Below are 13,814 nucleotides of genomic sequence, written 5' to 3'. Positions count from 1 at the left end.
CACTAAGGGGCAATTAAACATGGTCAATCCACCTAATCTGCACATCTTTGGACTGGAGGAAACTGGAGCATCCGGAGGAAACACACGCAGACACGGGAGAAAGTGCAAACTCCACGCAGGCAGTCACCTGAGGCTCGAATTAAACCAGGGTCCCTGGAGCTGTTAGGCAGCAGTGCTAACTGCTGGACCACCATGCCGCCCACGTTGCGAGTCAATCACATTGCTGTGGATCTGGAGTCACATGTAGGCCAGACCAGGTATGGATGACAGGTTTCTTTCCCAAAAGAACATTAGTGAATCAGATGGGTTTTTACAGCAATGGTTTCATGGTTATCGTTAGACTTTTAATTCCAGATCTTTTAATGAATTCAAATTCCACCATTTTGCCTGGTGGGATTCAAACCCAGGTATTATCCTGGGTCTCTGGACTACTGGTCCAGCCACAATTTCATTATACCACTGCGTCCCCTTATGTTGTTTGTTAATGATTGCACAGTGTTTAATACCATTTGCAACTCCTCAGATTACATGCTGCAAGACCTGGACAACATTCAGGCATTGTCTAAAAGTGGTATGCAACATTTACACCACAAAAGTGCCAGACAATGACCATCTCCAACAAGAGAGAATCCAACCATCTCCCCTTGACATTCAATGGCATTACCATTGCTGAATTCCCCACGACACGATCACTATCCTGCAAGTCTACCATTGACCAGAAACTGAACTGGCCAGCCAGATAAATACCGTGGCTGCAAGATCAAGTCAGAAGCTAGGATTGGCAGCAGTGTGTACCACCTACAAGATGCATTGGAGAACTCCCCAAGGCTCTTTCAACAGCACTTTCCAAATCTGCAAGCTCTGCCATCTAAGAGGATAATAGCAGCTGATACCTGGGAACACCACCACCTGCATGTTCCCCTCCAAGCCACATAGCATCCTGACTTGGAACTATATTGCTGTCCTTTCACTGTCGCTAGGTCAGAACCATGGAACTCCCTCCCAAAAAGCACGATGGGTGTACCTACATCACATGGACTACAGCGTTCAAGAAGGCAGCTTACCACCATCTTCTCAAGGGAAAAAAGTGATGGTCAATAAGAATTCTGGCCAAGCCAAAGACATCAATATTCAGGGAAAGAATTTAAAAAGTGTTGGCTAAATTTTGCACAAATGACTTTTTTTGAACAAAGGATTGGTGTGCGCTTTGCGGTAATGGTGCAAGGTTCAGGTCTTTCTGTTTAAAATAATTAAATGAAATTTTCATATATTCAGATAAACAATTAAAAATATAGGTATTGTTTATCTAAATATACATATCTATGTATTAATTGGATTTGGAAAATAGAAACTTATTTGTATAACAATTATTTAGAAAATTGGAACTCCTCTATCATTTATCAAAAGTATTGAAGATAAAAAATAGTTACCAGATCTGTACATTTTACAATCCAGAAGTTTAGTAGAAATCAGTTGAGGGACCATCAAATGCTAAAGGCAAAACTTTCAGCGACTGTTGTCCTCCCATGGTCTGATAATGTTTTCTGCGCCACTATTTTGACATTATTGCATTTTCTTCCTGACACCTTGCCAACTACTTCTTGTTTTAGAGATTGTTTACAACTGGAGAATCTAGATCATTTGATACATTTTGTGGTTCTTAATAATGAAAGCTCTTCTGCCCACTACCAGCTTCACCATCAAAAGTTCTGCGCAGTAAACTTTTGATATTCTTCCCAGAACTTCCCTATCAGAATTGCTGGAAATATCTTTGCTCAGTCTTGCACAGTGGTTAGCACCATTGCTGCACAGCCCCAAGGACCTGGGTTCAATTCCTGGCTTGGGTCACTGTCTGTGCGGAATTTGCACATTCTCACTGTGTCTGCGTGGGTTTCCTCTGGGTGCTCCGGTTTCCTTCCATAAATCCCGAAAGATGTGCTTGTTAGGTGAATTGGACATTCTAAATTCTTCCTCAATGTACCAGAACAGGCATTGGAGTGTGGTGACTAGGAGATTTTCACAGCAACTTCATTGCACTGTGAATATAGGCCTACTTGTGACACTAATTATTATTAGTCCTTTAATTGAAAACCTGAAGGGCCAATTACCACACAGCACGAAATAGATGAAGAAAATATTTATCGCATTGCTGTCTGCAGGGTCATGCAGTGCGAAAATGACCGCCATACTTGTGCATAACAACCATTGCATTCCATGGCAAGTTAGTCTAGTTGAAAGATTTTAAAATGGCTGCGTTGAGATACGGCAGGAAATGGTGATAGAATAATTAAAGAAACACCTTAATAGAATGGAAGTAAATTCTACATTTAAAAAAATAGAATATTCAAAGCTAGAAAGGCATCAGGTGTAGCTTTGCAGCTTTATTTACATTATTATTTGGAAGCAACTAAAACTCAAGATCAGGCAAAAAGATGAACAGTCTGGAAGTAACAAACCAATGGCAATTGAGCTTAACAACAGGAATTTACAATGGAAACCTAACATTTCAAACATCTACTTTAACTCAAAGCTAGAATGTGTGGTTCAAATAATTTGGTGAGCATTGTGGTCGAGACAAAGGTCGTTCGAAATGCAGTCAGATAACAGCAGAGGTGAGACAAGTTTCACTGCTGAGTGACCTTTGTTCTTCCGAATTAACAAATCAAGGTAAAAAAATCCAGCAAGTGTATATTGCAACTGAATTTACTTCCTGTTTTTTTCGGTTTCTAATTAAGAGATAATGATCAGTCAGAAGTCACCTGTTAGAAGGTATGAATAGCTCAAGATTTCACTTTCAGGGAGCTTCACAAAGGAAAGCAAAGGAAAGTTTTTTATGATTATAGTTTTGAATATTCATCCTCTTCAGTCTTACAGAAGCATTTGGAACTTAAGCAAGAGAAATGCAATAATTAATTCCCTATTAATACCACAACATTTATACGTTATGAGCATTTACAAATTAACTTACTGTGTAAACCATATTTCCTAGTAGTAGGCGGCCAGGCGTCTTTCCATTTCCAAATGCAGTGTCTGCAGGAAGCAAAATGTTAAAGTGAGTTCAATAGTTCAAATTATTAGTTGTTAAAAGTTCCAAGAAAATAATCCCACCACATCTGCTAGTCATATCACAGCAGCAGATTTTTCATAGTTAATGTACGGTCTGATATTTGAAAGAGCTATGTTATTCTGTAAGGGCTTCACAGTAACTGTTCCTCCAGGATTATTGTAATAAAGATGTAATAGCTTCAGCAGAATTTCTTTATTTTCACATTACTCTGTGCACTTGGGCAGTTTTAGTGCAATGCACAGAGTAATGCTGCTTCAAACTTTCAAAACAAATTAAGAATGGTCTTGGGAAATTTAGGCCTGCCAGCTTGACATTTACTGAAGGTGAAAAATGGAGAGTAGATTCCATAAGTGAGCTGAGGACACTTAATCAGAACAAGAGCAATAAATCTAAGGCATCAAGGGCTTTTGTACATCTATGGCAAAAAAGATTACTGAGAATTTTACACCCCAATAAATGAAATGGATGTCAATGTCGTTGATATTATTCATCTTAACTATCAAACAATATTCAAGGAGAAGGCCTTAGGGATACCTCGAGGAAGACCAGTGTCACCCAAAAACCCATGTTTTTCAATATTTTTGAGGAAGCAAAACCAAAGTCAAAGAGACTGTTCTGATGTACAAACTGCCTGGAAATGTGTCTCCATCAATCTAATGCATACTGTAAAAAATTATAGTCAAATCTATCTCTGCATTTCTACTTCTAAGTGAAAAGGGCCCCGAAGATGCATTGGGGCTGATGGACTAAAACAAAAAGGAACAAATTTGGGTCTCAGTGATTCACGTTACACCTGCACTATGGGGTGTGCTTACAAACGTCAAAGGGCCTAATATCTATTCTAAGATACTTGCCGGAAATTGAATATTGATGAAAGGCATGAGATCTGCTCGGGTTTTCACAGAAATCACTGCAACAAAAACAGTGTATTTTCCTTGTTTGAACCCTATAAGCTTACTATGGTCACCCTTGCCTTCTGCTCACCACCCAATCCTTGGGAGTTGTCCAAGGGCTGCTGCCAGTGAGGCAAGTGGCAATGTGATGGTGGGGATGGGGGTTGGTCAGCATTCAGGTGGGGCATTCACAAGCCAGCGCACATTTCCAATAAAAACTGAGAAATCGCTTCAAACTGCTTTTTGGACAACCTAAAATGATGCCTGAAGGCCCGCTTGGTAGAATGCTTAACACCAGCATAAATGGGTGGAGCCTTCACAGCACATGCTCATTTATATCTAAGAATTACAATTTGAGTCCAACATCCTTCATAGGATGTAGATTTGCATATTAAGAATAGTCTTCCATGTGGCTGTTCCAGCTACACATTTAAAGGCCTCTGCAAGGTAGTGCTGCTACAGCATTTGTAAAAAGGAGTTGGTAAGTGACCCAGTGATATTTCCAGGCTTATAGTACCCCTTTATATCAGGGAGGGCACAACTCAAATTGGTACATTAGTACCTGGATGGATACCATTAGTGACAGAACTCATCTTAGGTGACTGTAAAACTTTTGCTACACATTTCGTAACTCCAAACATACATGGCATGTCTAACACTTTATATCCTACTGGTAAACATATTTCAATCTGTGAGACCATCTACGAATAAACCCTGTACTAATTTAGACTTTGAAGGAGGAAATTCGAAACACTCACAATTTATATCACTTTCCACAGTTTAGTGAAGCACAATTGCCAACACTGGAGAGAGATTCATTTGGGTGAAGTTTGTATGCATGACAAATAGATTGTTTTAAAAATAAACACCCCCATCTCCAACATTTATTTTCATGCTTAAGCATTTCATAAAGTACTTTTTTTTCACTATTATGTAAGTATGCGTGGGGGCAGCAAGGTGGCACAGTGAATAGCACTACTGTCTCATGGCGCCGAGGTCCCAGGTTCGATCCCGGCTCTGGGTCACTGTCCGTGTGGAGTTTGCACAGTCTCCCTGTGTCTGTGTGGGTTTCTCCCCCACAACCTAAAGATGTGCAGGGTAGGTGGATTGGGCACACTAAATTGCCCATTAATTGGAAAAAAAATGAATTGGATACTCTAAATTTATTTTTTAAAAATAAATGTATGTATGTGTTTTGTTCCAATAAATGCTCGTGAAATTTTAGGCTCAAGACAGTCAAAACTAAAGTTAAACCAATGGGTAAATGCTTAAATTTATATCGGCAGTTTAGGACAAAATGATAAGCACAGCAAACTGTGGCTTGTATGCAGGAGGAAATAAGGTAACCTGAAAAGATCTCGCTAAACATTTCTGTTTATCTATGCTCACCATGCTCGAGGGCTTTCAGTGGGAACCAAAACAGAATAACCGAGTGGAACAGGCCGTTCAAACAATGAACCCAGAAAACCTATGGGAAAAGAAAAATCCATGAGAACCATTTACGGCAGACCAGCACTGTGAACTCTAACCCTTCTCTTTATCGTCGTTTCAAATTCACTAAGTGTGTTTTTGTCTCACCACCACTGTGAGGCGTTTTTACTGACAACCACTTTTAATCTTTTAAGTACTTGGGCCTTTTTTTGCAGTTTGCCCACAGCAACATCTTTTGATATGATTGCGATATTTTCACTTGGTTTTTGGAACTCCTGCACAAGTTACTTGCTACTAAACTGGCACTCTAAGCCAGATATCGCAATTCCATTTTTTGCAATGACCTTTTTAAATCGGTATCATGCTTATATAAGCTTAAGCATGAATCTTTATCTTCAATATAAAATTTAATCACTCCACATGCAAAATAATTCCCACCACCTATTACATAGCTGTAATTAAAATGTAATCAAAACGACTGGCTTCAGTCATAAACTAATTTTTAAATTAGTTTCAAATTTTTTAAATAGTTGCACTAAGAACACTTGGTGCTAAAGGGATAAGTGTTCAACGTATTTAACCACCCCTATAATGATGTGTTATAAATTCATGAGCGATTTATTTCTCTACATTTAATCCATTTAGTCAAATGACTGGAGATTATCTGTTCTTGATAAACTCACTGATGTATAAATTTGTTGAGTTAAAGGCAATGGGATTCAGGGAAATCGTCATTAGCTGTGTTGGACATGTTGAAGAGATGCTAAGTGGCCTAAAAAGTATTTTTCCCTCCCCAATCTCTTTGCTCATTTGTTACTTTCTGGTACAGGAGTACAACCAAAGAATTAAAAGCGAGACACTCATTTTTGACCAGTTACATACATAAATAAAATGGAAAATGAAGAGCAATATTAACCCACTGCAAGAAAATACAAGCTTAGTAATGATACAACACAAAAATACTCCCAATATTTGTTTGATGATTTATCATTGTTAGCCTGCATGGTGTTCTTCCTCCCCTGCCCGCCAGATGCTGTTCAGTACTTAGTGAAATAAAGTACTTTGAATTTGACCCACATGACTAAAAACAGTTTTTCCCATATTGTTAAAAAGCAGCTACCAAGTTTTAATCTAGCTTGGTCAGCATGCTCAAATTATTTAGACAACAGCCGTGCTGCAATTTGTCCTGGGAGACTGAAGCTCTGCTCATTGACATCCAAATGATAATTAAAGATTAAGTTTAAAAAGTTAAGAGTTCAAAGAGTCATCTTGGACCTTTTAAGACTTGTTTACTTATTGACCTACAGTGATGATGTAGCTGGCCTGGAATTCAATAAGTGTAAGATTACTTCCGGTCAGGTGGATCGATCTCTTGTCTCATGTTTTAGATGGAATGCAGTTTTGCACATTGCACAGGTTTGCATTGTACATGCAAGACAACTGGTGCACAGAATATACAGCAATAGCCCTGAACTCCCTGTGCATAGGAATTTTCCAGACCAAGTGTTTTGAAGTTCAAAGTATTAAAAAATATTCTTGGAAAGGAAATTCTATGTGACGAACATAAAATAAAGCATTTAGGGAAATATTAAATATCTCAAAGTAATAAACAGCTGAAATAGTATCCATGGAAGAACAGAATCACAGCAAAAAAAAACATTTGTCAAAACGTTGTTAAGAAATGCTAAGTAGGTCTGACCATGCAAAACTTAATAAAAACAAAGTTACCCAACGCTAATGTGCTATAGACGTTGATGTGAAATTCTGGGCTGGATTCTCCACGGCCCCACGCAGAAATCACGTTTGGCACCGGGAGGATTGCTGGCGTGCGTGGCCGGGGAGCTACTGACTGACAACCCCCCCCCCCCCGTGATTCTCCGGGCTAAACTGGCTGCGTTCCCAACGCATGGTTCTAACCAAGTATCGCCGGTCGGGAACGTTGGATGGCGACTGCGGACTCAGTCTATGGCCGCCCTGGTGGGAGCAGGGGGATCGAGCACTAGGGGGACCTCATGGGCGGCCGGGGCAGCAATTGGGTGGCTCGGAACCGCTGGCGCGCGCCAGCTCTGGGGGATCTACATTGTTGATGTTGGTCCACGGCCGAGCCCGCCATGGCGCACGGCGCGCCCGCTGCAGGCTGCCACCGTGCGCATGCACGGACTCCCGAGTGAAGTGGGGGGCCCGTATCCGCAGCCAGAGCTTCGAGAAGCACTCCGGGGCCCTGCCAGACCCCTGCAGGTGGGAGAATCACTCGCCTTTTTTTTTAAGGAAAGTCAAGAGTGAAACGCCAGCGATTTTACGCCGGCATGGGACATAGCCCCATTTTTGGAGGATCCTGTGCAAAACTGGCTCAACTATTAGAACTTATAGAATGTCACATTAGAGAAACATTTATACAAATGTATGGCATTTTCCTACTCTGATGCTCTCCACATACTTCAATAATTATCTTGTAAAGTAACCATTTAATTTTTTAGCAATTTATATATTGCTTAAACAATAGTTTGTGGCAAAATATTCAACATTTTAATCACCCACTTGTGTAAATAATTTTTTTCAAACTTCCTCTATTTCTTTTCATCATGATGATAATTTGTGCCGTCTTGCTGGAAACGATTCACCACTATTTATCCCATTATAACCCTTAACAATCTTGAGACCTTTATCAGACCCGCTCTCAACTTCTCAGCTGTAGATACAAAACAAAGAATTCTGCTTGCACTGTCACCCTGAATGGCCTGTGCAAAGAAAGGAAAGCCTTGTACTTATGATGTCATCGGGACCTCCCAATGTGTTTAAGAACCAAAGGATTGCTTATGAAGCGCAGTCACGGTTCCTATGTACGTACAGGCAGCAGACAACGCACACAGATCTCAAGTGGCAAATAAATGAATGACCAGATAATCTGTTTTCGATGGCATTAGTTAAAGTGGGAAAGTTGTCTAGGATACTGGGAGAAATCTACTCTTCTCCAAATAAGTGTCAAATAATCTTTTCAGCCACTTTAGCTGGCAGATAAGGCAAAGTTTAAAGTCTTACTTAAAGATGGCACTTCCAACAATGCAGCAATTCCTCAGTATTGCATTGAAATGTCAGTCTGGACAGTTTGCTCAGATTCTGGACAGGTTTGTGCATTTCAAAATCATTGATACATTGGGAAGAAGTCGCAGTAGACAACGAGAAAGGGGCACCCATGATGGGTTGATGAATGATCTCGTTGAACAGATCAATATCCAATATATATCAAATTCCACTTGAGTTATATAGGAATGCAATATGACTGGCACTGATCTTGTGCCGTGTTAGCTTGTAAACAGAGGGTTGAAGGGCAGCACGGTGGTGCAGTGGTTAGCACTGCTGTCTCACGGCGCCGAGGTCCCCGGTTCGATCCCGGTTCTGGGTCGTGTGGAGTTTGCACATTCCCCCATGTTTGCGTGGGATTCGCCCCCACAACCCAAAGATGAGCAGGCTAGGTGGATTGGCCACGCTAAAATGCTCCTTAATTGGAAAAATGAATTGGGTACTCTAAATTTATTTAAAAATAAATAAATAAATAAACGGAGGGTTGTTAGAACAGCAAAATTGTTTTGTAGACACATCTGTGTTAAAAGTAGTCTTTGCAGCATGTGGGAATCCAATACCCAGGACCGTTGATACTTCATTGTCATCTCTGACATGCCCAATTCTGGACACCACGGGCAGGATTCTCCATTCCAGAGACTAAGTCCTGCCCGCCAGCAGAAAATCAGGATTGTGTCCCTCTGGTGCTATGACTATTGCCAAGGCGGAATTCACAGACCTTTACTATTCAAAATAATGCAGAGCAGCAAAGCCGCCGGTTTCCCTGCACTTATTGGTTTCGGGCAGCCATTTCGAATGGGTGCCCTAATCTCAACATCCAGAGACAGGCGCACCCTCTCCCCCACAATGCAAATGTTGACACCACCCCACTGGCCAAGGGAGCACCCCCAATCCCTTATCAAGAAGCAGAATAATGGGTTACCCCCCCCCCCCCCCCCAACATCATGCATGCAGAAGGATGACTCAACCGCACCCCTTTTCAGCCACCCATCATTCTTGTTGTGATTGAAAGCTGTTGGCCACTTCAACAACACAGTGCTTTCTGCAGTGTAAGAGAAAGCACTTAGCTGCTTTCAAGTGGCTAGTATCTGTCAATCAGAAGAAGGATGTTTATAAACATTGTGGTTAGGCTCAATTGGGGGTACTTCAAATGCATTCAAGCGTGAAGGGCGAGATAAACAATCAAACCTTCTGTCAGCTGTATTTAAATCTTTAGGCTGTCAATCAAAGGCGAGTTAAAGGTACTGAACTGTGAAACTGAATGGATGCTAGGCATTTCAAAGGACCACAGAGGATTTCAAGGCCTTTCAAGTGTTAGGGACTTTCTTGGAAGGCTCTGACACTTCAAAAAGCAGCAGTTTTAAAAGTATAGGACTAAAGGAGTCTTCCTGGCTTCATCTTTAAATGAACTGTCTGACCTCCTCATGCCTGTCAGAGAGAGTAGTCCAATCTGCAAAGGTCAATTCAAGAGTTTAAACAGGTCAGAAACAAGAGGGCTGCCTGAGCTCACCATGCTACGAGTGATCTTCAAGTTGCCCAGGGATGGAAGGAGCAGTCCAGGCACAGGCCCCCCCATCCTAGGAGAGGGCCCGGGGATCAATCCCTTTCCCGCAGTCCGAGCCCACCTACCCCCCCCGGACAGAGGGGCACATGAGCAATAGGCTAACCCCCCTTGAACCCCATCCGGGTCCATTGTGCTCATGAATGCATGTCAGCTGTTTGCATGGTTCTACTGGTGCACGGTGGGAAGTCTACCATGGATAGTGCGGTGGGAATAAAGACTGGGAACGGGTCAGCCACTCAGCGCCAATCCCGGTTTTGGGCCAACGTGGGATTCTCCTCCCGATCAGAATCCCCAATCTTAGTGGCGGGGAACGGAGAATTCGGCCTACATTTTAGGGGATGTGAAGGCTTTATAAATGGTGTAGAAAACATTCAGAATGGTTCAAGATATGAGAAACTTCAGTTACGAAGATAGATTGAAGAAACTTGTACTATCCTCCTTAAAATAGATGTGGTTGAGAGAAGATTTGATAGAGGTGTTCAAAATCACATTAGTCCAGACAGAATAGAGAGATGCTGTTCCCTATGGCAGAGGGATTGAAAACCAGTGGATACTGGTTTAAAGTGATAGGCAAAAAAACTCGGAGGACATTTTTTTATGCAGAGTGGTTAGAATCTGGATCGCACGGCCTGAGAGGGCAGTGGAGGCAGATTCAATTGCAGATATCAAAAGGGAATTGAATAAACACATGATAAAAATTTGCATTGTTACAGGGAAAGGATGGGAGAATGGGACTAGGTGAGCCACCTTTACATAAAGACAGCGGAAACCCAAGGGGTTGAATGGCTTCCTTCTGTGCTGCAACCATTCTATGATGCTATGATATTGCAGCACATCTATTGTCACCAGTGTTGTCTGTCAAATCATGAAAATATGAGGCACTGTGGTAGCATCTCTCAAAAACACTGATTGTTCCAAAGGAAGCTTAGCCCTGAACAAATGACAATAGCTACCACTTTTGAAACCAAAATGTTCAGTGTTTCCTAGAAAAGGAGAATCTGCTGAGCTATTCTGCAGAAATTAATCATTAAAGGCCTTATCAAGTAAATTTCATTTCATTTCCCCAACTTTCTCTTCACATTTGATAATTCATTTTTGGAGCGACAAAATTCTCAGATCATTAAACATTTAGTCTGTTAACGATATTAAACTACCTTCATTTCCAGGTAGTCATAGCAAAAAAAAGTAAACAATATAACATTAAATTCCTCATCGACTTCAGAAAAGGAACTTGCATTTATACTGTACCTTCAAGACGTATATAATGATTTTCCACCCCAAAGCAATTCACAATCAATTACTTATTTTTGAAGTTTAGCCACTATTGTCACGCACAACTGTGGGAGCTCATGTGTACAGTTAAGGTCCCATAAAGAGCAAGTGAATAATCAGATGATTTATTTTTGATGTTATCCAGAACATCAGGAGAATGCTCAGATGTTTTACAACCACCTGAGCAATGTAGTACTTTACCCGAGAGACAGTACTTCCAACAATGAACTACTACCCCCCCTACGCTATAATGGGCACTTTAAATTATGTGGTCAAGTCTATAATGGGCTTGACGCTATATTCTTTGAAAATTACGAGCGAGTGTTTTATCAACAAACTGAAGATGCCACTTAAATATTCATGTAGACAAATGTCAAGTGATAATCAAGCAGCCATCAGGTAACCTCATTAATTTGATGCAATCACATTCACAGGGGTGATTCCCTTGTACAGGTGGGGAGATGCCCTTTAAGGAGTTATTCTCTGGAAATTATGGCCCTGCTGTGGGTGCTAGATTAGGGAAGGAATACTTGTATGTCAAATACCACACAGCGAATACTTTATTATTGCATTACAACTAGTTGAGATTCAAAAAACTTCCATGCTCCACTACTTCATATCACATTATGTTTTATTCAACAACCTGTGATTTAATTATGAGATTTTGACTGACAAAATCACAGGTTGACATTAGTTGACATAATTCACGTTTCCAATTTCCTGGCAAATACATTCTTCACACTTCACAAGTGCTGTCTTCACACTCAATTTTCTGCTTGGTTTTCAGAGCCAATCAATGCAACACCGAATATAATTTTCAATGAAGTGCAGTTGCTCTTAATTTTTACAATATTTCTTTGAGTCAATTGCTCTTTTTGGTCACCATCCTCTGCAAACGTTCCTATTTCTCAATCCGGATTCAATAGTTCAGCTGCATTGGGAGCTTCAGACTGCATATATAGTAGGAAAACAGTTTACATGTATTACAGTCTTGCTAACAGTTATCCTCAAGCACCAGAAACACATGCATAATTTTGATTTAGTTATCATCAAATTATTGATTTAATAATTGTAACGGAATGCAAACTGTTTCAATGTTTTGCTATTGCTATCAGTGGTTTTGATTATTCCTGGGGATTCACTGTGGCTAAACCTTCACGCAGACATATCTATATCAGTGTTGGCCACTCTACCAGGAGCTTAAAATCAAGCTATATATGCAAAAGCTTCACATAGGGAAGTAGCGAGCTTCAGAAAATAAATTTAGTATTGCGATGCATAATTTACAAATGCCACAGACAAGAGTTATGTCGACTTGAACAAGTAAGTGGTTTAGTTCGCTAAATTCAATTTTATTTAGTTTAGTATTTCATTTATAAGAGTTTGTTAAATTTTTTCATTATTCCTTAAAATAGCAAGAGTTGGGAAAGATTCAAAGTGGGAAGAGATGGGAGAAGAAAGAACCAGAGAAGAGAATAAATGTACAAACTTTAAACAGTGATGAATGATCCATGCAAACCACCAACTGCGTCAAATTGTAAACGTTCAGAAATTGAAGTGCAAACATAGTCTGCAGCAACTCCCAATACAATAAAGTGAAAAGATAAAGTGAATTTAAGTAATGCATAAAAATATTAGAAGTTGCATACATTTTTTTCATGAAAATTAATAGTGATGTTAAGAAACAAATAGGGCCAATGTACAAGTTCCCAAGTATAGTTTGAAGACGGCACTCAATCATTATTAGTCTTTTCACGAATAGCAGCTCCACAGAACATTGAACCAAACAATAAGTGTTCTGTTGATACCAGGAGTCACTTATTGCAAAACAGGCTATAAAATGAGACTTCATTGAGGGAAGACCTTTTTTTTTTCAGAAGGAGCTTCCAAAGAGTTTGACTGCAGTTAGAGTTAATTTACTTTCATTCTTACATCAAGGTGCATTAACAAATTAAAGGTAGCAAAAGACCAAACAATTACAATGATAAAGTTGCTGATTGAAAGACAAGGAAATAACAAGGAATAGGATTTCAACTTGCTTCAAGGGCATAAGACTGCCACTGCCGATGGGCTGCCCATCATTTTAATTTCCGTCGATTTCAGGCAGTTTCTATAAAGGGCAGACCACCCACAACCCAACTCTTAAGCCCAGATGACAAGGCAAAAAATCTTCCCCAGTGTATCGGTGAGTCATAAACAAAACCGCTGTCAGTTTGCCTCACACTGCATTATGCCTTTCCACAAGTTCTGTATTGCAATATTTAAAAAAACACAGAAGTGGTGAAAGGTTCACTGAATCTGAAAATCTGGAAAGGCATTTTCTGATTAAATGTTATATTGCTGTTAAATATTTTTAAATAAGCATCTCTAATTTACCCTAAATGTTCTCACTTGCCTATCTATCAGAGCCCTCGGCTGTGTGACAAAAAACATAAACACAGACTCTTTCCATATGAAGATGAATATAATGACTTAAACACCCAAAAGCCAAGAATCTGAATAAACT

At 40.2% G+C, this 13,814-nt stretch overlaps 1 protein-coding gene across 4 annotated transcripts in view; it reads right to left on the bottom strand.

Moving 5' to 3' along the window:
* The window catches only part of atp8a1 (ATPase phospholipid transporting 8A1), a 433,224-nt gene that overhangs the window by 56,785 nt on the left and 362,625 nt on the right, over nt 1-13,814 (bottom strand). For all 4 annotated transcript variants that reach the window (XM_038791303.1, XM_038791304.1, XM_038791307.1 and 1 more), the window contains 2 exons: nt 5,350-5,428; nt 2,969-3,030 (listed from right to left, as the gene is read on the bottom strand). In XM_038791303.1, the coding sequence (XP_038647231.1) occupies nt 2,969-3,030; nt 5,350-5,428 (141 nt within the window). The remainder of the gene's footprint in view (nt 1-2,968; nt 3,031-5,349; nt 5,429-13,814) is intronic.

Source organism: Scyliorhinus canicula, chromosome 3 (assembly GCF_902713615.1).
Source record: "Scyliorhinus canicula chromosome 3, sScyCan1.1, whole genome shotgun sequence".
In the NCBI taxonomy this organism is placed as follows: domain Eukaryota; kingdom Metazoa; phylum Chordata; class Chondrichthyes; order Carcharhiniformes; family Scyliorhinidae; genus Scyliorhinus; species Scyliorhinus canicula.
Note: the sequence above shows the minus strand (reverse complement) of the source record. Positions and strands in the feature narration are given on the sequence as shown.